Source organism: Eubalaena glacialis, chromosome 4, assembly GCF_028564815.1.
Source record: "Eubalaena glacialis isolate mEubGla1 chromosome 4, mEubGla1.1.hap2.+ XY, whole genome shotgun sequence".
Lineage (NCBI taxonomy): Eukaryota > Metazoa > Chordata > Mammalia > Artiodactyla > Balaenidae > Eubalaena > Eubalaena glacialis.
Genome location: NC_083719.1, coordinates 135,379,906 through 135,403,367, shown reverse-complemented (window position 1 = coordinate 135,403,367; position 23,462 = coordinate 135,379,906). Strand labels below are relative to the sequence as shown.

The 23,462-nt window shown below is 41.0% G+C and overlaps 1 protein-coding gene across 4 annotated transcripts in view; it reads left to right on the top strand.

The window, feature by feature from the left end:
• EBF1 (EBF transcription factor 1) overlaps window positions 1–23,462 on the top strand; it is a 392,672-nt gene that overhangs the window by 280,203 nt on the left and 89,007 nt on the right. For 2 of the 4 annotated variants that reach the window (XM_061188385.1, XM_061188382.1), the window contains exon 9: window positions 15,773–15,903. In XM_061188385.1, the coding sequence (XP_061044368.1) occupies window positions 15,773–15,903 (131 nt within the window). Of the gene's footprint in view, window positions 1–15,769; window positions 15,904–23,462 lie in introns of all 4 variants that reach the window. The other 2 variants (XM_061188383.1, XM_061188381.1) reach the window with 1 other exon arrangement.

The window sequence follows — 23,462 nt, the reverse complement described above, 5'->3', positions numbered from 1 at the left end:
GCTGAGCACTTTATATCATCTCTTTTAATGCTCTTAACCACCATCGGAGGGCACTACTATTACTCTCTCCATTTAGTAAATGAGGGACACTGAAGCCATCTTTCAAAAATTTGGTTGCGGCCAAAAAGAAAAAAATGAGTCAGATTTTTGTATCTGCAGCATTTGGACCTCCAAGTAGCTGATGCAGGCGGCCATCACCACTGTTCTTTCCCACTCTTTAGTCATTGCTGATTCCCTCACGTTGGACTTCAGAGGTGGAGAGAAATTCTCCTGCCATTTGATCATGTAATATAATTCCTGCTTCAACTGAAGCAAATTGACGACGTTACTCAAAGGCAAATTGAAAAGCCAGATCTGTGCTAAATCCCCAGGGTACGTTAGTTGGCATGTGCAGTGATATATGGGAAGGTGCTTTTCTGGGTTAAGATAAAAAATCCTGGTGTCACGTCACGCTATCAGGCACCCCATCTCAACCACTCTGTGCCAGCCCTGCAACTTGAAATACTCAGTGGACAGAAATGAAACTTTGTAGAAATTAGGTGATCATCATCTTTATCAGATGAATATGATGCCATCAGCATGATTCTAGCGTCCTCAGAAAAAAAGAGATTTACCTGGAGAGGAGCAAGAGAAAGTCTAAGGCATGGATTGTAGGGCTTTCTTGCCAGCCTGCCTTGGGCAAGTTGGCTAGGAGATGACCTAGTAATTAAAATCCTGCTTAAACGTATGCTGCTGGTCAGTCATAATGAAGGCACCAACATGGGAAACCAGACGGTAACCAGAGAAGGAAAAGAAAAGTGAAACACAAAGTAACACTGTCGAGACTGTGGGGCGCAGAAATAGAACTGAATTGGCCGAATACTTATCTGACCACTGAGCATGAAAGTGGAACCCAAGTATTAATATATTTTTACCCCAATCTGTGCAATTAATATTTTATGTGTGAACATACGCTCCTGTGTTACTGGCTTATTTGACAGTTGCAATCAGCAGGACGCCAGTTGTTCAAACCCACATTCTTCCCCCGTAGTTCGGGAGCGATGTGCAGCAGGAGAACATGGGGAATAGAGGCAGGGACAGCGCCAGGTTTGGGCCTTCTTCTCAACACATCAGTTTCTTTCATCCACCTTGGGGCACAGCAATAAAAATGTCAGAAGACATACAAATAGCAGTAGACTCTGGCTGTTATTTAGAAGAATGATTGAAATTAATGTGGTTGGTACAAATCGAGAACTTTCTTTCATTCCTTATTATCCTTTGGCTACTTCTCTTTTGAGCGCAGTCGGGACGGCAGCAGGCTGAGCAGCTCCTACGCACTGGTTTGGAGGCGGATACTTTTAGGTGTGTTATGTGTGGGGCTGTGGGGGAGGGAAATGAGTGCCAGCGGTTCCAGAGTGTTTTGTCATTTCCTAGTAGAGCAGGAAAACAGAGTTTGGGTCATTCTTTTTTTATTTATTTATTTATTTTTGGCTGCATTGGGTCTTCGTTGCTGTGTGCGGGCTTTCTCTAGTTGCGGCGAACGGGGGCTACTCTTCGCTGCGGTGCGCGGGCCCCTCACTGCGGTGGCCTCTCTCGTAGCGGGGCACGGGCTTTAGGCGTGTGGGCTTCAGTAGTTGTGGCTCGTGGGCCCAGAGTGCAGGCTCAGTACTTGTGGCACATGGGCTCAGTTGCTCCACGGCATGTGGGATCTTCCCGGACCAGGGCTCGAACCGTGTCCCCTGCATTGGGAGGTGGATTCCCAACCACTGCACCACCAGGGAAGTCCATGGGTCATTCTTTGCTAAAATCTTCTGGCTGAATCACCACGCCAGCTGTGCTCTTCCAGTAACTGTTATGTGCAACAAATCTATAAAGTCAGACCTCAGATTCCTCTACCTTTCAACTCTGGCAGAAACCTAGAAACTCTTCTTGGTTTGGTTAGCTAAAGCCTGTGGAATCCAATCCTTGTTGCTCAAAAAAAAAAAGACAAGTTGGGGAAAATGTTATTAAGGTACTGTTTTAGGATAACCTATTTAATCAGTAAACTTTTATTATTTTCTTTATATGTGCAAAATTCTATAATGAGCACCACTGAGACGGATAATGTCCAAGTTGAAAATGAAAGTTACAGGGAACTGCCCTACAGTTTAAAGATGGAAGTTCTCATAGTGCTGCTATCACTTATATTTGATGTTCGGACTCTTGACCATGTGTTTAGCAGCCCAACTTACAACAGTAGAAAAGCTTCTAAGCGTCAAAGTCTGGCAGTATTTTCAGTGTTCCTGTGTTTAAATTGGCACTTGTGGTATTATATTAGGATGCCATTTTTTGAACTTGGAAACAGAAGAAGGTAAAGAGAGATTTTACTATAATTCATATGTGGGGCTGAGTCTTAGGGGGAAAATAACTTTACTTGGAAATCGAGTAGTAATATTCTGTAAAGTTAATAAATATCCACCCTCTATCTTGGGAATAAGGAATTTCACAACTAAGATTTTATGGGACTTTGGCTGTGTTTACATGGTCGAAGTGAATATTTTAGCGAAACTGAGCAGAAATTTCAGATAAATACCAAAATTGAAGGGTAGTTTGGGTATTTTAAAGATCTGACTTTATCAACCAATATGGATTCTCAAAGTTTCAAGTTCAAGTGAGTCTCCAAGATTCAGTTACCTCATTTGTAAAGTGGAATTTAAAATAACATCTCCTTGCCCACCACTTGGGGTTGATATTAATTGTGATAATTATGGGCAACCCCTTTGAAAACTTAATAGTGCTAGTTAATTGTCAGGTATTGGTTAAGTGCAGAGCACTGACTATCCAGTTTGTGAATGAATGAGGTCCCTGCCTTCAAGGGATGTGTTGATAGTTGGGTTGTTTTGCATATATATACACATGCCCAGCTGTATACACACACACACACACACACATCTGTTTGTATACAAAGATAAAAGTTCAAGAAAAAGTGAAGTAAGTGACAACTGAAGGAGTTCACTGAAGGTTTAGTGTTTTGTAGACTGGGATAGAAACAGCTTCCCACAAAAGACCAGCCTTTCAGCAAAGTACTGTTTGGGTGGAAGTGAGTGGTATAACCTCCTTGAAAAGAAATGCTCCAAATGTGTTTGGAGACAGTGGATTTGGAGAGTCCGCCATCATCATCTTTATTTTCTTCTTCCCGATCTTCCTCCTCCTCCTCTGGCAACTCCTCCCCACCTTCCTTCTGTCTCACATTTATTCATTTCTTCCTCTGTGCTGAGCTCTGTAAATTTAGGTGAACTCATTTAAACCTCACAATAACCTCCTGAGGTGGGTTCTCTTTAAGTATTATCCCCAATTAGAGTAGAAACTGAGGCATAAGAAAAGTAAAGTAGGGGCTTCCTTGGTGGCGCAGTGGTTAAGAATCCGCCTGCCAACGCAGGGGACACGGGTTCGAGCCCTGGTCCGGGGAGATCCCACATGCCGCGGAGCAACTAAGCCTGTGCGTCACAACTACAGAGCCTGCGCTCTAGAGCCCGCGAGCCACAACTACTGAAGCCCGTGTGCCTAGAGCCCGTGCTCTGCGGCAAGAGAAGCCACCGCAATGACAAGCCCGCGCACTGCAACGAAGAGTAGCCCCCACTTGCCGCAACTAGAGAAAGCCTGCCCACAGCAACGAAGACCCAACACAGCCAAAAATAAATAAATTAAATAAATTAATTAAAAGAAAAGAAAAGTGAAGTAAGTTGCCCAGGCTGGTAAGTGGAGAAGCTGGAATGTGAGCTGAGGCCTCCTGAATCCAGAACCAGTGGTCCCAAGTGCTGCTGAGCCCTTCTTCCAGTTTGGGAGAGGTGGAGGGTGAGGTTGGAAGGGGAGAATCAGCCAGACTTGTGATCCTGTAGGTTAAGGGGAAACGACAGAAAGCTTCTGAGCAGGGCAGTATTGTTTTGAAAGTGGGCATCAGAGGCAGGTTAATCTGGGTTTTGGTATGTAGATGGGATTTAGCACCTAATTAATAATCTGATAGTAGAAATGAATCACAAACAGGCAAGTGTGAGTATTTGCCCTTTGCAGTCCAGACTCCAAAGAGTAATTTTTGAGGCGGCCGAGTCAGTCCAACATGGAGTTCAAATGGAAGTGGAGCTCCCACTCTTTTTTGCTCCTCTGTCTGGATAAGTTTGATGATACACATCCTGGTGCTTGTGACGTCACTGATCATCACCACGGAAACATCTGTGCTATGACAAACACTGGAGTGCAGCATGACCAAATGTGTCAGGGAGGAGAGGAAACTGGCTCAAAACGATAAGGTTCTCAATAATAAAAGTTCACTCAAATACGTTAGCAGTAGCAGCCTCGGTTGTGGAGAGAAATGTAAGCAGTACTATTCTGAAAAGCACAAAGCAAGAGTTGTGCATTACTAAAGGTTGGACAAGGTTGATTTTGAGATGCTGCTCACATTCAAAACGTAGTTTCCTTAAAAAGTCACTATCTATGCTGTCTTGCATGATGACAGTAGAAATCCTTCAGGAGCACGGAGCTCGTCTCCCAAACTGCTTATAGAAAGTCTTCTGCACAACAGAGGAGGGCTAGCTGGGGACTTCTGTGTTGTTCTGGGAGAGGGATTGAACAATCAGAGACAGAATTGACAGTGGTGTGGTTTGTGTCTGTTGTTTGATGAGTCGGTGGCAGTATTAGTCATGCAGTTTCAGAAATTAATAACTAAAAGATGATTGGCCCTCCAGGGATTTATAGAAGTTGCACACTGATGGATCAGATCATGGACTGAATCCAGCTCTAAGTCATATTTAGGTTTGGTTTGCGTGTTGCTTTAAGAAACTATGTATTTGTTGCTTTACAATTAAAAATGAAGATGTTTTATATGAAAATCTGGATGTGCACATTCTCTTAATATTCAGAAGAGCTGGTAGGGCTGGTAGTGCCACATTCTCAAACGGAAACAATTAGGTTAAGCTGAGAAGTTGTGTCCCTCTTGGGTAGGGGATACACTCTACAGTTGGCCACACTCCCCACCTCTCGCATTGTGTTGCCCCTAGCCCATTTTATTTATTTACCTTCCTGCCTGGCCCTGTGAGCACTTAATTTTGTGATCACTGTTGGAGGGATTAGAGATTAATTGTTCCTAGCACAGTTCCTGGCATGTGGAGGGCACCCCATAAATGGTAGCTCTGATTATTCTCTGTCAGTGACAGGCTCAGTTATTTACACTTGAACCATAGATCAGCACTGTCCCATAGAACTTCCTGTGATGATGGAAATGTTCCATATCTGTACTGTCCTCTGTGATAGTCACTAGTCACATGTAGCTCTTGACCAATGTGGCTTGTGTGACCCAGAAAATAATTTCTATTTTTAGTGAATTTTTGTTAATTAAAAATTAAATTTCAATAGCCACATATGGCCAGTAACTACCATATTGGGCAAAGCAGATTTAAGTAATGGGATTGAATATCCAGTGCAGTGTCCTTGTTTAGGACAAAATGTGGAGAATAGGTGCTAGGACTGTGTTTGGTCAGCATGTTTACAAGAGATTACTCATAGTGGGCTTCATCAGTTAGGATCACCTACTTGGTACCACCCCTTGTCACCTGACTAGAATTCTTGTCCATTTAAGGAGCCAAATACATATGTTCTACGAGAGTTATACCAATAAACCTAAGTCATCCTAAGCTTGAATGGGAAGTTTCACTGCTCTCTGCCCCCTGACTGTTCATCAGTTAAGGGTATTGTGTATTTACAATAACTAGACCTATGTGTAGAAAAGTTTAAATTTTTGATTAGCTGCTTGCTGCTGCCATTCGTGATGGCACAGAGCCAGGAATTAGGGTTACCAAGGGGACTATGGAAAGCCGATGGAGCCCTGCTAGACTGCTAGAGGGATCCTCTCTTCTTAGGGCTGGGGCTGCACAGGCTGTTGGGTCTTGCATTTCCATCACAAGCATAAATCCAACACATCTAATGACCACATTGCCATAAACCAGCCACAATGTAGGGTTCTGAATGATCCCTCTTTCCTGCAGCTTATTTATTCGTTTGCACCTTGGTTTGCTTCACTGAGCCCAGCAGTCAGAGCCCTCCCCTTTCCTTTGTCACAGGGTTGGAAACCCCAGAACCATCTACCAGGCTCTGGCCCATTGGCAACTTGCCCCAAGCCAGCTTTTCCAACTGAGAAATGAGTAACTTCACTGCTTCCAGGGATAGATGCACAGGAGGGCAAAACAAACATCAGCCTGTTTCATTGAAGATGGAGCTCTGAATTACAAACCCCCTCCCCTGAGAAAGCCTCCTTAAAAACATAGAAAACCTAATGAACATGATAGAAACAGCTGTTGTAGCTAATTTTATCAAACGTTGACTAATACTAATCCTCTTGAAATGGAGAAAAAGAACAAAGCATACATGAATATATTCTGCTTGGATCATTCATCCAGTCGGAATTATATGTCATCTCTTCTTAAAGTCGGATCTGCAGAGAGGATACAGGTCTTGCTTTTCTATCTTTATGTGCAAACATCAATGTAAACCCCTATTAGGACAGTAAATGGAATGAGTCCTAGAATTCAGTAGGAAGAGAAAGACAAAGCCCTCTAAAAAAAAAAAGTAGATTCTCCATACTTTTAAATTCCTTCTTAGGAAAATTCTTCGCAAAAATATTTACTAGAAAAAGACCAAGCTGATGTCAACTGAGACTAACTAGTGAAATGTTAAACTATCTGCACACATCTCTGTTTTGAATGCTGAATTTAGTCTGACTCCCAGACACAAGGAGGCTAAAAATTCATATTCAGATAACGAAAGGCAAACCTTGGCGAACAGATGGAGCAGAGTTCAGCATAAAGGGTTAATCCTGTCAGGCCGATTCCTGTAGGACCATCTGGATAATCCGGCACACACATTCAAGGCCTGTTAAAAATACGGCTCCAGCCAAGATTAGCGTCACAGATTTTCCACTAGACTTGCTCATATTTGACTTTATGATTTTCCAGGCCCAGGAAGATTGCTTGCAAATAAAGACTTGAGGATTCCATGAAGAAGCAGTGACATGTTTTTTTTTTTTTAACCTGAAAACTGTTTCCTTTTTTCACAAAATTAGGTGTCCTTTTCTCACGATATTGGGTGTCCTTTTTTGGAAAGTGACTTTCATTTCCATTTCTTCCCTGACTTTCATATCTAGAACTTTTCTTATAACAGGATAATCAGGAGAATTGGGCTAAAAATAATTTTGTGCATGAAAGTTCTCATCAGGAAGAAAAGAGTTATTTACCTGCTGTATAATCAGAGGCAAGTGACTTTACTATTGTTGCAACAAATATCACAATTGGATCCATGAATAATTCATTTTGAGGATTCTCCCACCCTCCATGATAATTTTTCTCTGTTGCTTTGCAAAGGGGTGGCTGACAGTCATAGAACAAGAAAAAAGAAAAAAAAAACTGATGGCATTATTTGCTGTGAGCTGCTCTAGGATTAATATTTTGTACATTTTAATTTTGGATTTGACAGATCAAACTTGAGATGGAAAGCAGTACATTCTCACCTCTTTGAGTTATAAAATTCTGAGCTCACGAAGTGTTTTTGTTTATTTATTTGTTTGTTTGTTTGTTTATTTTTGGCTGCGTTGGGTGTTCGTTGCTGTGCGCGGGCTTTCTCTAGTTGCGGCGAGCAGGGGCTACTCTTCGTCGCGTGCGCGGGCTTCTCATTGCGGTGGCTTCTCTTTGTTGCGGAGCACGGGCTCTAGGCGTGCAGGCTTCAGTAGTTGTGGCACGCGGGCTCAGTAGTTGTGGCTCGCGCGCTCTAGAGCGCAGGCTCAGTAGTTGTGGCACACGGGCTTAGTTGCTCCGCGGCATGTGGGATCTTCCCGGACCAGGGCTCAAACCGTGTCCCCTGCATAGGCAGGTGGATTCTTAACCACTGCACCACCAGGGAAGCCCTCCTGAAGTGTTTTTGACAAACAATTTTTGCATATTATGAAACAATGCTGTGTTGCGTGTCATTAAATCAAAAAGCCTTCAACAAGTCTTTCAAGTGCAATTTAGAAGTTACAGGTACATCAAAATGTCAAGATTTTTCACTGTTAAATTGTTAAATCACCCTGTGTGGTGAACCTGCACAAAGTTCTGGATCACAAATAGACAAACTCAGAAATCCCAAAGTGCTTGTCCTGGAATGTTCGGATTACGATTGTTGCCCCAGGATTTCTGTACCAGGATTTCTGTCCTTTCCTTGTTCAGATCTATGTCCACTGATTGTTGAGGAATTTTGCTAATTCAGAACAGAATAAGAAATCTGCAAAATAAATGGGAAGTAGATATGATTTGGACTTGCTCTGTATTTAGCAAATGGCATAGTTTGGAACTTAGGTATTCTGCTAAGTTTAGATACACCTAGACAGCCCCACTGGGTTAACTCTGCCTTGATGTAGATGGATATTAGATCCATGTTTCCATCAAGCAACTATGAATTTTTCCTTCGCTTGTTTTCTGAGAGAGCCATTAACGTCAAAGCAAAGGGCTTTCTTGCCAAATGAAGTCACTTTGGAATAAAGGATGAAAAACACTTGAAATTCTTGAACTCCTCATTTAATATTTAATAGATTTAATTGCATCTGGTGTTGAGAAATATCTATATCATGGGTTACAGTTCTCTTCAGAGTGACAAACACACCGTCACACACAAACACACACATACACACAGGGGGTGCGGGGAGAGAAGGAGGGAGGCTCTTTTGCATATATAATATGTGATTCTTTGCCAAGTAATATCTAGATATGCTAGTGGATGGGGCAATAAATGCAGACCAATAACAAAACCAACCCAAATAAGAACCCTAATAAACAATAAAATGCTTAACTGCATAAAGCAATTACTAAAGAAAATAAAGGAGGGCAGAAATAAATCTGGTTAGTAAAGTTGAAGTAAGAGCGTAAGTGTTACAAGACTGCTCCATCTCGAGTGAGGAAACTGTCGAATTTGTTTATCTGTTTAATAGTAGACTGGGAGTCTGTGGTGAGGTTAGCATTCTGAAAGTGAAGTTTGCACCCTCTGGTGCTAGGGTTCAGGTCAGGCATTATAACTGCTACTGGTTTCTAAGGCTTCCAGTTGGAGGGCGGGTGAACCCAGAATAGATTCACTTCCTGTACATGGTGAAAATACACAGGGCCAGGTTTCCCAGGAGGGTCAAACCCTCCGTTTGCCCTCCTCCCTGGCCAGCAGCTACTGGATGTCAGGATCAAAGAATGCAGGTGTTGCTGCTGATGAGCTGTGAGCAGTCAGGAACATCATCATTTCACTTTAGAAAAGCCCAGCAAAAATAATAGTTCCAATTAAACAGGAAGGGCAGATAACTGTGCACTGAGTCCAAGTGGGGGTACTTTGTGTCCCCATCCATCTCTGAAACAGGCTTGCTCCCAAGCACAACCTTACCAAAATCAAGTAGATACAAGGGAGAAAGGCCTGAGATTTTATGAGGTCACAGGTGTCCCATAGAAATGAGCTGAGCTCATGGGTTTCGCAACATTTTCTGCCAAGTCTCAAGAATTTGGGGCAATAACATTAAAGGTAATTCCTCATTTGTGAAAAGATTGCCATTAATATTCATTCCAGGCTAATGAGAGCCTTAAAAAAAAAAATTCTACTTTGTAATTACTGATGCCAAATCCACCTCCTCAGTAAGCTTAGCTATGTTAGCAAGTCACTGGGTTGGGAATTTCCTAGGGAAGTTTTACAATACGCCTCATAATCTGCGATGGTGAGACTATGGTGTATTCTAGTAAATAAACTCTGGTTAGTGGGGAACTGATGATGACAGTAATTGTTATTATAGCAACTAGCGTCCTATGTGCATGGAACATAGTAAAACAGCAATACCCAAGCAGGCACTTTCTGCATTTTGCCAGGAGTCTGTGAGGTGGGTACCACTACTGCTTAGAGCGGGTGATTCAGAGAGAGGGTAAGTGACTGCTTCAAGGTCGCACTGGGTAGTAGATGTGGAACTTGAAAAGCTGGAGCCCTGGCCCATTTTCAGATGCTATAATACCCTGAATGTTAAAATCAACTTAACATAATCGCATCTTTCTGTCTTTACTCAGAAGCCGTTAAGGGCTGGTGCTGGCATCTTCACCTCCATTGTAAGCATCAGTATCTGCTCTGTAGAAATGTTCATCAGTAGTAGAGAGTTCTGGTTAACAGAATGCTGGAAAAGGAGGGTTTCCATTTTTTTTTCCATATACCATATACAAAGGAAATGGAAAATAACATTACCTCCACTTCAATGGAACTTTATTTTGAGATTTGGAGTGGGATTAAAGCATTTCTAAATTTGTACCTTTTACCAACTGATTGAGCGTTGTTTCCCCATGGTATTTAAATACAGGGATGGAGAAAAGAGCCAAACAACACATCTCTAGTGAGGCTTCCGTAATGGGACATCGACTGTCACAAAAGCCTCATTTTGGGGATAAGAGATGGTAAATGCTGCACCGGGGTCATCTATACAGCTACCCCAAACAAGTGAGGTATTGATCACAGTACAAAGAGATTTCAGAGGCAAAAGTAAGAGCAGCCCCAGGACCCTGTTGATAGCTGCACACACCACTAATTCACCTCAATGGGCAGGCACCTCTGAGCTCAATTAACCCTTATTCCCAAGGCCCCCCATAAACCCCGAGGTAAACATGGTTCTCCCGGCCCTGGCTTTCTATCAATGAAATAGATCATTGCTATTGGAGGCTGAGGGGCGATTCCAGTTTATAAATTCACCTCGCTAATAAAAAGCCTGATACTTCCAGTGTGGGTGAGCAGGCATTCGAATCTTGTAATACTGATTGTATAAATCAGAAAATTTCAACCTGCTGAGGCCATCCGTGATTTCTTCTGCCTTCCGTGGCTATTGGAAGGAAATATAAACGCTCTGGAAGTAGAGCAGGTGATAGCAAATGTCCCCTGGTGCAATTGTCTGCACACACAACATTAGTTGTTAAATATGTACTGGAGCCTGAACGATTTCTTTCTTTCTTTCTTTTTTTTTTTTTTTTCTCTTTTTCCCATTCTACCCTCTCTTTTCCTTCTCACCGCAACCATTGTTCAGAAGCAAATTGGAAATCTGGTAATTAGGCCCTGACTCACGGTGTAGTATTAGAGTTCCGAGCCAAAGTTCAACACCCTGAAATGAAATTTAAACCAATTAATCTGTTAGATTTTTATCGCTTGTCCGTGTTTTCTCAGCAATTCCCCCAGCACGTGGCCTTTGATCAACTCTCATACAAACGCTAAAATGTGTGCCTGCTGCTAGCAAGATGGGAATGACATTAACATGGTACTCATAAAACAATCAGAGCAGAGAAGCCCTCAAACAGGCAGGGCATAGTAATATTTAATAAAAGCGCACACATAATCTTCAGAATTAGCATTTTGCGCCTTGCAGTACCTTTGGGAGAAGAGCTTTTATTTGTGGAGTGATCATTATTATAACAAAGAAGAGCTACCTAATAATTTCCACTTTAACTCTGCAATGTGCCACGAGCATTTCAGAGCCATTATGCTAAACTGTGGTGGTATAATCATGTTATTGTCATAGTTTGAAGGAAGGAAAAATCTCCTTTACTTGGGTGGCTGTTGTGAGTGGGAGGAGAGGTTTAAAAAAAACAAAAGAGAAAAAAACACCCAAACTTTTATTTTTAATGAGATTTAGAACCAGGAATTGGCTTACTGTCCTTGTGGAGACCCAGAGTGTGAAAATTCATTGGTGAGGAAGAAAGACTCTTTCATTATTTAAATCAAGATTTGGCCGGTAAAAGTGGTTTTGTATTCAAATCCACTCCTCTCCCCCATTCCATAAGATTTCCTTGGAGATAGAATTGTATTGATTATTACACTCCTGGGCTGGATTGAACTCTTTCATGAGTCTTTTCACCTTCAGATTTCACCGAACACACCAACCGTGACTATTATGAACTATCTTCCCTCTGCATCTCTCTGGATATCCTGAGTGAAAGAAAAACAAGTCGTTGCAGATATTCTCCGAGCTTTCTCAGAGAAAACATACCCAAAGAGAAGATGGAAGGGGAGGCTCAGGGTCTGTTACTCAGCACATCTGAGCTTAAAAAAAAAAATTAGTATCAATGTGCTCTAAAACGTATAACCTTTATCTCGCACAGAATTAAACGCTCTGCTGTTATTTTTTTAATTAAAACGTATTACCTTAGTATGTGCTCACTGGAAAAATTCAAACCATACAGCTACCTATAGAGTAGAATTTAATAGTCTCCTTTCTCTAGTCACCTTCCTTTTTCATATGGACCCACTGGGGACAGTTCGTGTACATCCTTCCAGACTTTTGTCTGTCATACCTGTTCACACATACCTACACACGCTCATGCATATAGGCTAATAGATATCATTTTTTAAATTAACAGAATCACACTATTCATCAGGCTACAAATTGATTTTTGTTTTACTTACTGACATATTTTGACATCTTTCCATGTCAGTTTATAGAAAATTTTTTTCGTCCATTCTAATGACACTCCACATATCCTCTGGTATGGATGTACTATAATTTATTTAATCACTCCCTTATTGGGGGCACCTAGACTCTTAAACTGTTTACTGTCAATACTGCAGTGAACATTTGGGTACTTGTTATTTTAGGCACGTTTGCAAGTACTTCCTGGGCTGCTTTTAGTCTGGCAAATTTGTTTGTGACTAGGGTAAAAATGTAAGATGGCAGCCGATGAGTTAAATTTAAGTCCATAAACATTTTGTTTAGCCTACACATTAAAAAAAAATATTGAATTAGTTGCCAGCATTTAAAGATTGGGAAATTTCACGTAAAAATCTGGGTTCCTGGCTTCCTTAGAAAGATCAGAAGACCAGATCACACTGGGACTGCATCTGTGTGGGGATACCAGTGGCTGGAGCTTCCCCAATTCAGTGTCAGCAGCCATCCATCTCATGCTTATTCTGAGACCCTGAGCTGCTGTATCCATTTGTGTTTCTTGCCTTGGCCTGTATGGATTTGTGAGTTCTTAACAGCTGCTCTTGAGCCTGATTCATTTAGCTAGTCACAGTGTTTTCTACCCTGCATTATTGACATTATAGGGTTCTTCATTTGCGGGACTGTCTCATGCATGAAAACATAGCATCCTTGACTTCCAGGTACTAAATGCCAGTAACATCCCTTCCTCACCCCTCTCTCTCAGTGGGTCAGCCCATGATTCCTTTACATATTTTCCAATCTTCCCAACGGGGGAGTGCCACAGAGCTTCCTCTCAAGACTGCCATGACACAGAGGTAGAGGAGCACCTTTGGAACCCTTTGAGGTCTCAACTTAGAAAGGGCTGCCCGACTGACTTGTTCTGAGAATGGCACTTAGTCCCTAAGCAGGGATAGTGTATTGTGTTGAGCTTAGAGGTAGGATGGATCCAGGGGTGCCACTCTTTTCCTTTAGTACTTCCTCCAGGGCTTTTTTTTCCTCCCCCAAAGCTAAGAAGTTGGTATCGTATATTGTTTCCTCACCAGTTTTCCTCTTGAAACTTGATGCTCATTTACCTCTGACTAGTTGACATGTACCTTTTTTTCTGGATGGTTGAAAACATTATCACTTTCCTTAGGAAATGTTTGAACACATACACACACATCTATACATATATGTACTTACATGTCTTCTATACGCTACAAATAACAAATGGAAAAAAGAGAGCTGGGGTCAAGTATAAAATTGGCAGTTCTTGACCATGTTATTATAACTTCTTTACAGTAGGAGAGTCTGTCAAAGATAAACCAACATGCCCTTGTGTCTCCTTTTGTGCAACGATGAGAAAGCCTGGAGGAGTCCATACTTAACTAAAGGAACATGCTTGTGTGATTAAAAAATAAAATTTAAAATATTAAAAGAAATCCCAAAGCTAATACAGATAATAAACACCAAGATTATTTTGTGGTTTATGAGGGCAGTCACAGGGTCAGCGTTTAATGATACTGTTGGATTCCACACTTTGCCATCAGGCAGGACTCTTTCAAGACCAGTTCAGTTAAACCAATATTCTATTCTTCTCAGAAGTATCCGGGGATATAGTAATACCTTTTCTACTCCACTTTAGCAACTAAGTACTTATACTGAGTTAGAAATTAAGAATTAAGATTTTGAGACGTTAACTAGAATGTTTCCAAACTGCTTATATTTTAAGAATTTTATATAGTTGTTAAATGTAGTTTATTTCTCTTATAAATTGCTTGGAATCATGTATCATATTCTATCATTAGTTTAGGAGTACTCAATCATGCATTTAAACGTGGTTACTTTTAAAGGAATATTTTACGAAAAAGTCCTATGCCTGTGGAACATTGAATACAACCTTTATATGTGTCAAAAATTGAACAAGAATTTTCAAGCCATGAATCATTTACATTTCCTTGATTAATTATTTTGTTTTTAGGAGAAAGTGGGGGAGAGAAAAGACATCTGAACTGCCCAGTTTTAGTTGTAAATGCATTGCTGTGAGTTCAGCCAACATGAAATGTTTAGTTTGGATATTTCCAAATTTCTCTGTGCAATTTTATAAGATAAATTTGACTCAAAATCAAACCCATTCTGCTTGTTTGTGTGGTGGCACGTGAGCAATGGTTCCAGCGGGCTGGGCTTCATATTTTCTTTTCTTCTTGCAAAAGTTAAAGCATGACATTTTGCCAAATTTGACAAAGTCCAATAATTTTTTTGCCAGTTTCTTCCTGTTAAAATTAATTGGTGCTCTCATTGGCTTCAATACTTGGAAAGTCAGTCTGGGGTACTTAATAAACATTTTATTAAAGAGGAGGGTCTCATTTCCTCTCCTTAGACAATATCTCCTTCGCTTTAGAATTTTGCTTTGTTCCTTTTCATAAAAGTGATCATGAAAACAGCAGCATGGCATTGTGGAGTTAAAAATCCTCAGTGGTACGAAAGTACTCTCTGAGAGATTTCATTTTTGCCTAGTAATTCTGTTGAAAGCACGCCATGCTCATCAGGCAAACCACCTCTAGTCTGTTTGGAATCACAGTATTTGCAAATTATTTCCCATCTCCAAGGGCCATTTATAATGGAAAGAAAGGAGATAGGAAGTTTTGAAAAAGCCAGTTCTTGGGTTTTATGCCTGGGAATGACAACAAAGCAAAGGTCATGGGACTTTCTGTGGTTCAGCCCTGACTCAGCTATTTGGTTACATAATTCGCCCTGAGTGACCTGCATACTTTGCATCTATAAAATGGGATCCATGACATTTATTGAAAAAAACTTAGTGACTTTTATTCAGGAATATTGCTCTGTTAGTGGTACAGACAGAAGGCATGGAACAAGAATGATGTTCTGCTCCAGCCTCCTCTCTTTCTTCCCTTCCCATCAAACAGCAATGTTTATCTAAAAAATCTATGAGCTTTCTTTTCAGGAGATGTATTTAATTATGAAGCAATTCTATGAGGTTTCCAGTGTATTTTAAAACATCACCCATTTTTTAAAAATCCTTAGCATTTCGTAAATTAAATTTTGCTTCTACATTTTATTGCATAAGATTTCAGGTTTGAAAAAGATTTGGGTAACATATATGTATCTTAATAGAAACAATGAAAAGCATGCTTTTAAAAGCTGAAATTGCACCCTGAGGTTTCAGGTCCTAATGTGACTAGGAAATGCTGAGATCTTGAGGGACTTTCTGTTCGTGAAAAGATAAAAGATTTTTTTTTTTTCTTTTCCTCAAGTCTCCCATCATTAAAGTTTGGTTCTAACAGCCGACTCCTTCTCTTTTTCATGTGTGTTGAAAAGCAGCTGCTCCCTGTATCAAAGCCATCAGCCCGAGTGAAGGATGGACGACGGGAGGTGCGACTGTGATCATCATAGGGGACAATTTCTTTGATGGGTTACAGGTCATATTCGGTACCATGCTGGTCTGGAGTGAGGTAGGTGTTGTCTGAACATTAATATCTAATAGCTTGGTCTAGTTGAGGAGACTGTCTACACTTGCATTTCTAAGAGAGTGTGTAGAATTTAGAGATGGCAGTCTGGGTGGGCCAGCTCCGGTCTACAGAACTCTGGAAACTGGGAAGGATGGGTTGGGTTTACCAGGAGGCATCACTTTCTACTGGAATGACTTCCATCCACTGGCCCACCAGCACCAGGAGAGCTTCTGTTTTGTCATTTGTCCTCATGGGCTAGCCACAGTGTGGAGGTCCTATTATGTATTGGGAATTGAAAAGGAGATGCAAAGTCACAAAATATATAGGCAAAGCCCTGTTCAAGCTGTAACAAGGTAGTAATCTGTGAACATTTGTAGATGGAGTCTATTGTAGGATCATCTTCAAGGATCACCATTCATGTGACAGTAATAATCCAGGTGTAGGTGGTTCTTGACTTATTCAATGACTCTTCATCAGAGAGTGAGCGGTTTGCCAGGGGAACCTAGAAGAACCCAGGGCTCTTTCCAGCCCTAGGAGTTTATACCTCCCAGGCATCTCAGTGTGGGACTTCAACCATATGAAAATGACTATGCTCTATTTTTGCAGTACTTTCCAAGCACTGTGATCATTATTTTAACGTGCAAGTTGACTTGTCTGGCAATAATCAACATTAGCTCAAATTACAAAACATAAGTATCACCATTCCTTAGAAGCCATGGCAAACTTGCCTTTGTTTTCTAAATTCTGAGCCTCGATTTCTTAGCCAGCATGCCCAGAGCCCCTTTTCTTTCATCTCCGCAAAGTTTAGAGTAAAAACAAGGTTAGAGCTGCAAGAGACCATTGAGCTCACTTACCTCACACACTTTACAAGTGCTCATAGAATGGCTAAACTTTATTGAGACTTACTACATTCTGGGCACTGTGCTGAGTTCTTGACATAGATCATCTTAATCTTCCCTCTACACCACAAGGTAAATACTCTTCACGTGTATCTTTTCTTGATAAGCATACTGAGACTTAGACGTATGTAATTACATCACCCCAAAGCAGCCACCCAGAGCCCATGGAGTGTGAGTGATAGGTATGTGGCCACACAAAGGAGTCAGTAGCAGAACTGGAGCTAGAACTCAGAGTTTCTATTTCCATTCCTGGTTGTCCTCCCATGACACCACTGTTTAGCCCATCCAGATGTTTTGACTGTGTTTTCTCTTTTGGAGGGGCCACAGAGATAAGCAGAAAGTTAAGACTGTGACAGTTGAGTACATTTATCTTTCCAAAGCAGAGGCTGCCCTTCCTTTTAAGCCTTCTACGTGCACACCTCACTGCCAGTAAGCCACTCCAGCAAGCCCCTTGCCAGCCCGTTCTGCCACTGCCTTTGTCTTTCCCATGCATCCAACAAGCGGCATGCTCTTGGCCAGAGAATCAAAGCTCCCTTAAAGCTGAATCAGAGATGGACTTCTCAGTCCACCAAACTCATTGTTGTCCAAGTTAGAACAGCCCAGGTCTGGAGGTGGACTGAACTCCCCTGGCTGACTGCACCCCATTCTTTGTTGGAAACATTGGGTTGTAACATTAGAAGCATCACGTACATGGCATATTTTTCTTCCTCGCTGCTGGAGACAACAGTGCTCACAAGGATAGCCATTCCCAGGTCCCATGGGCTGTGTCTTCATCCCTTCCTACCCCTCATTCTTTTGCTTGTCCTGGACCTTGAGAAGAGGGGAAAAATAAATAGAATATGAACCTTTTATCCAGGTCATAGCAGTCACAGTGAGGCCTGAGAAGTGGGGCTCAGAATCAGCCATATTCTTGACCCCTAAGAATAAGTGGGGTTAGTGTGACGCTCCCTTTACAACCTCGTGCCTGTCTTAGGCCAGGTGCACCATGTTGGATGTGGAATAAAGGACTTTAGCATATCAGGAAATTGTTAATTTTTCCCTCCACCTTGTCAAGGTCCCCAAGTTTCCCCTCAGTTCCCCCACTTTCTTGCCCTTTTTGGGGAACACGTAAGGGCAGTTAAATTCTATCTTAGATTTATCTAAATTGCTTTAAGGGAGCAGTTTCCATATAAATAAATCAACACAAGTCATGAGAAGGAAAATCCACTGAGGTGATACCTTTGTCCTCCTCCCTCATGTGTCCCTCCACTACCCCTGCCTTGAGTGTACCAGAAGCCCCTCGTGATGGATCTGGGGGGTCCAGCTGGGAGGTGAGGGTTGGAGGGCGCATGCTCTTCTTTGCCCACCTCCTCCTCCCAAACTGCTCTCCTTCGTGGATATATCATAAATCAGCTATGACTCTTTCCTGGTGAAAGCCCACTATGTAGTTTCCCAAAATGTTTTAGCTGATATTCTTTTAAAATAAATAAATCCCCTGCAGCATTAGCAGTTGGGCGTCTGGATGGAGGACTTTAATTTGGCCTGTTATCATCATGATGGTCCTGACATTTGGGAAAATGAGTCTTGCAGAGGTGAACTTTTTGTAAATATTCTAAACTATTTATAAATTTAGATTTTCATCCAGGCTATTTGACAGATATGATGTTCTCTCTTTTTTAGTGCAGGGAGAGAATCTGGTACTGCTCCAAATCCCCAAATCCATTGTATACTGATGAGAAATTGAGAAGTAGCTCACATTTACTAAGGGTTTTCATGCGTAGGCACTTTACGGGTATTATTTTATTTGATTCTCATTATAGCCCCATGTTAGATACATATAAGTAAACCAAGTGTCAGAGAGGGTCAGAGACCCACCATCACACTGACAGATAGGGCTAGAGATGGGATTTGAGCCACAATGTATGTTTTTATGAAGGAAATACAAGCCCAAGTTAATGAGAGAGCAAATAGGTAGAATCTTGAGAGTGAGGAAGGACAGGAAGAAGAGAGGAAAAAAAGACATGCACAGTAATCCAGGTGGTACAGTAATAGGAGTAGTAATAGCAACAGTAGTAGTAACTATGACTGTTGTTTTTAGTCAAAATTAAATTAAGTGTCTTTTATTTTGGTAGGGCCCAAAGAAATTGGGGGCCATTTCTCCAGGCTTCCACTGGATAGAATCAGAACTTGGTAACTGTGAATATTAATAGAAGATATCTATGAAAGTAGAATATGACTAATATTAGCTAACATTCATTGAGCACTTAGTTCCTGCCAGGTACTATGCTAAGTGTTTGCCATGGCTCTCATGTGAACCTGGTGACAGCTCGCATGTGTAGCATGTATAGCATGCTGTTCTCATTTTACTAACCGGGAAACTGAGCTTGGGGAAGTTAAATAAGCTGTTCAGTTTTCAACTGGTGGAGATGCAATGTGAACCCAGACAGTCCAAATCCAGGGCTCACCTTTTTAACCGTCCACGATTTAGCCTATGCCAAAATTTTTACCCTAGGGTTTTACCATATCAGACCAGGGTGGAATTGCCATTGATGCCTTATACTTGATGGTATCTTAACAGTTACTATCACCTCCCAAAGTAAGCTAGACTTGTCATGTAGAGAATCAGAAGAGCGGTCCCTTCATTTTCTAGCTGTGTAAGTTTGTGGGTGGAGCCGTTGGCTTATAGGAAGAATTTACCCTTATAAAGGGTATATGCTTTGTGTTAGAGGCAGAAGACAGCCTCTTCTTTTTCTATATGAATGACTAAGTTACTTGTATATTTAAGACAGTTAACCTGTCTGGGCCTCTTCTCTAGAGTAGGACCCCAGTCTATCCAAATTCTTTGTCCCTGGCCACATTTTCTCTTGAGGTTATGCCACCTCTGAGATCTGGTACTTTTCATTTTAAGTAGACTTTTATCTCTTCTCAATTTCTTCACTCTGTAGCTCAAAGCACGCAGGAAGCAGGCTGGTGGGCCAGGACAAGGAGGCAACATTTTAGATTAGCAGCTGATGCTATTATTTGCGTCTTTTTTTAGCTAAAGAAGTTTAAAAAACAGCCAGAGAAAATAGGGCTGGCTTAATTTACCCTCGTCTGTGCCCTTCCCCTACCAACCCAATCTTTTGCAAGTGAGTAGTTCATTTTAGCTCACTGATTGCCCCTAGTTGGGAAAAAGAAAGGTGGCACTCTCCTGCTCCTAACTCAGGGCTGCCTTCTGTGAGCTCCCAAGTTTGGGGTGAGCCACAGGGCTTTCGTGTGAATTTGGTTTGCCATCTTTGTTACTCTTCCTTATTGCTTCTTGCCCTTTCTCCTGTCTTTTTACAAAGCAAATTATTTTCCTGATACTCTTGTACTCCTTGTCATGTCTTACACCAGAAGACTTAAAAAAAAAAATCTTTGTAGTGTTTTATATATAAACCCAGAGAAACCAACAGGGTTGATGTGTGCTAATGTTTAATGTGGGTTGAGTTTTTTTCTTGAATACACATGTACTTCATTGCTTTTGCTTTTCTACCAACCTGTGATTTGGAGGGGCGAGGGGCTCCTGCTACTGGTTTGTAGAGCTAATTGTTATTTTAATATCTCCTTCTGAATTCCTCTAATTTCTAAACAATGAGTACTGGTTGGCTTACCAGCTGGTGTCGAGCACTGGGGTAGGTGCTATCCGTGATTAAAGTTAGGCTTTGTGGGATGTGGTATATTATCTAGAAAGACAGCTTGCTCTCATGTAGCAAATTAGAGAGTTACATAATATATTTATGCAATCTAGAGTTAAATTTGTGGTTTAAAATTCCAGGCAAGGTTCTAGAAGGCAGAGAGAGTAGTGTAGTCAGAGCTAGACCGTTCGAATAACCAGTCAGGTTTCTATTATGTCCAGGTGGATCTCTGTGCTGGACATTTTAGGCTCTCACAATCCTTTTAATTAGTCAGTGAAATATCTGAGAGAATTTATACAGCTTATGGTGTTTAAGCTGCCTGTAAAAAATGTCCAGTGGTGGGATTGGCAGGGAGCAGAGGGTGGCGGGAATGGAAGACAACCATCCAAGAAAGGATTTAGATTTCACGGGGTAGCAGTGGCCTAGGAGCCAGAGAGTAATTATAGTCCTTCCATTGTCCAGTCAGAGCACCTATATTTTAGTCATTGTTGGTCACTGGACCTCCATCTCAACATCTGAAAATGAGGGTCTTAGACCAAATCCTCTTGGAAATCAGCTACAATTCTAGTCATTCCTTTTATCTAGAATTCACTCCCTTGAAAATCCCCCAACAGTAAGAAGGGTGGGAGTGAGGATGGGTGGGAAGTAACTTCTTCCACTATTGTTCTTCACTTTTAGAACACACTTGCAGTATACAATATCATGTTTATTTTGAACTTCATCAAAATGATTTAATTAGCCCCCAAACTGGATCTCCCTATTGATATCTCTTCAGTCCATATTTTCACTCTCTACACTTCAGATTCTGGTATCTGATCTACACCTGAGACTTATACCACAATGTTGCTCTAATTCATCTTCCAGATAGTTCTATGGAATATACCAGTTCTTTGGGATTTTAATAGGCACCCCATGGCAGATGGGGGTGGGAAGTTTTTCCCAGTAAATTTGGGAAATGTTGAGTCAAACAAATTCCACTGGTCCTGTCCTAGAGCTTTCGAGGTACTTATATGCACTTTGACTATCTAAGACATAGTATGTAGCATGTCCCAAACTTTGTGACCCCAGAACCGTTTTTTTCAGGGATCACTTTACAGGAAGACATATGATAATGGCTGAAGTATATTTAGATTTCATGTTAATGAAGTAAAGTCATGAAACCCAGTTATGAAGTGATTGGGCTGGGGTAGATGTAGGAAAATCTGAAATATTTGCAGAGTATTATTCAGATTAGACCAGCAATGTTTGGAGCCATTATTGTCTAATACTGCAAGGCTCTGAACAGAATTTCTCTCATATTTTGCATCTGGTTTTAGTTCGTGCACACTTGACATTAGATACCATGTGATTTTGTAGGACAGCTATATTTAAAGATTGCCAGGACCACTTAGCTCAAATGGGAGAAGCCAGAGTTACATTACTGTATGAACCAGTTAGCCTCATCCAGGGGCCATACACTGTCTTTTTCATCCAGATGAATGTTTTCTTCAACTGCATTCCCAGAGACAGGCAGAAGGCAAAAGAAGCCACTGTCTGGGAAACCTATGGGTGACCATAGTCAAGTAAATGGCAGTTTGTGGGGCTGAGAAGCAATTTTGCTGCTTGAATCCAGAAGTCGGAAAATAAGGTTTGAAATGCAGTTATTGATTTCTTCCCTTCTTCCTTTCCATATCTACTTTCTATTCTCATTTGTGCACATAGCTCAGAGGAAGGACTGTAAATTAAAAAAAAAAAATAGTATTTGCTCCTCTGTGACATCAAAAAATGAATGACTACAACTCATACATGCTCCCACTGTGAGCTTCCCAGGCCTTATATCCGGCCTTGATTTTTACTGAACCACATGTAGAGTCACAAAATTTTGAGGGCTTTGAGGAGCATTTCCAGTCATCAACTGCAGCTGTTTTATTTTGAAAGTGAGGAAAAAGAGGTTCCAGCGCCCGCCGGTGCAGTGACTTGTCCTGAGAATGCCTTGGCTAGTTAGTGCTGGGATTTTAGCCCAGCTCTCCAGACACCAACCTCACTCTCCATTCAGCTTTCTCTTGTACCAGGATTTCTCGTGACATTTCCCTAGTTTTTTAACATACTTCCTTATATTTACCAAACCCTTCCAAGTTTTATACATAATAGCATCACAACTCTAACGACTATTATGTATAACACATTTATATGAGATACAATTCCACTAAAATCAAAAAAAATTAAGAGAGGTGGAGAAAGACATTGTGTCAAATATCTTCTCTTTCAAAAATTGTTAATATAAATAGGGTACAATGTAAATAGCTGTGTCATCTACTTTACCTATATTGAAGCTTACAGGTATAAGTTTAATTCAAAGTTTATTAAATGCACGGGTTTTAAATAATTCCTAATTGCCTACTTTTTCCTAAATACATAAGTTGCCAAGTCTTTATTCAACCTGTACTTACTGATCATCTATTAGGAGGAAGATGCTTAATGCAAAATTTTAAACTTCATTTGTAAAGAATTAAAGGAGTAGTCGGAATCACTTGCATCAAACTTTGAATATGACTTTGAAGAATACCTTTCAAGTCCAAGTTATTTCACAGGGAATGATTTCTAAATGAGCCAGCGTATTTAAAAAACAGATTAAAAATAGTCTAATGGGCTTTTTAATATAGTTACATAGTTACAACCATGCTCACCTTATGCTTTAAAATCCTCTAGTCTATATTGTTATTTTTAATGACTAAGGCACTTTAAGTCTATCCTCTATGTTGATAATTATGGGTTAGTTAAAAGCGCCTTTAGGTTGACATTTTCAGCTATTTATTTACAGTGCATTTGGGAGGTACACATATGTGCCTATAACTTGAAAACGGATAAACCACAGAAGTGTGATGTGTTTCTAATTTTAACGTGAATCACAGACAGAATTCACAGCTGGCTGCAGTCATGTGACTTTAATGAAGAAAGTCAATATTTATATAGTGTTGTGCTCATTTCATCCATGCTCAATGCTGATTGCTGGAATGGCTCCCTGATGATCTGACCTAAAGCCTTTCTC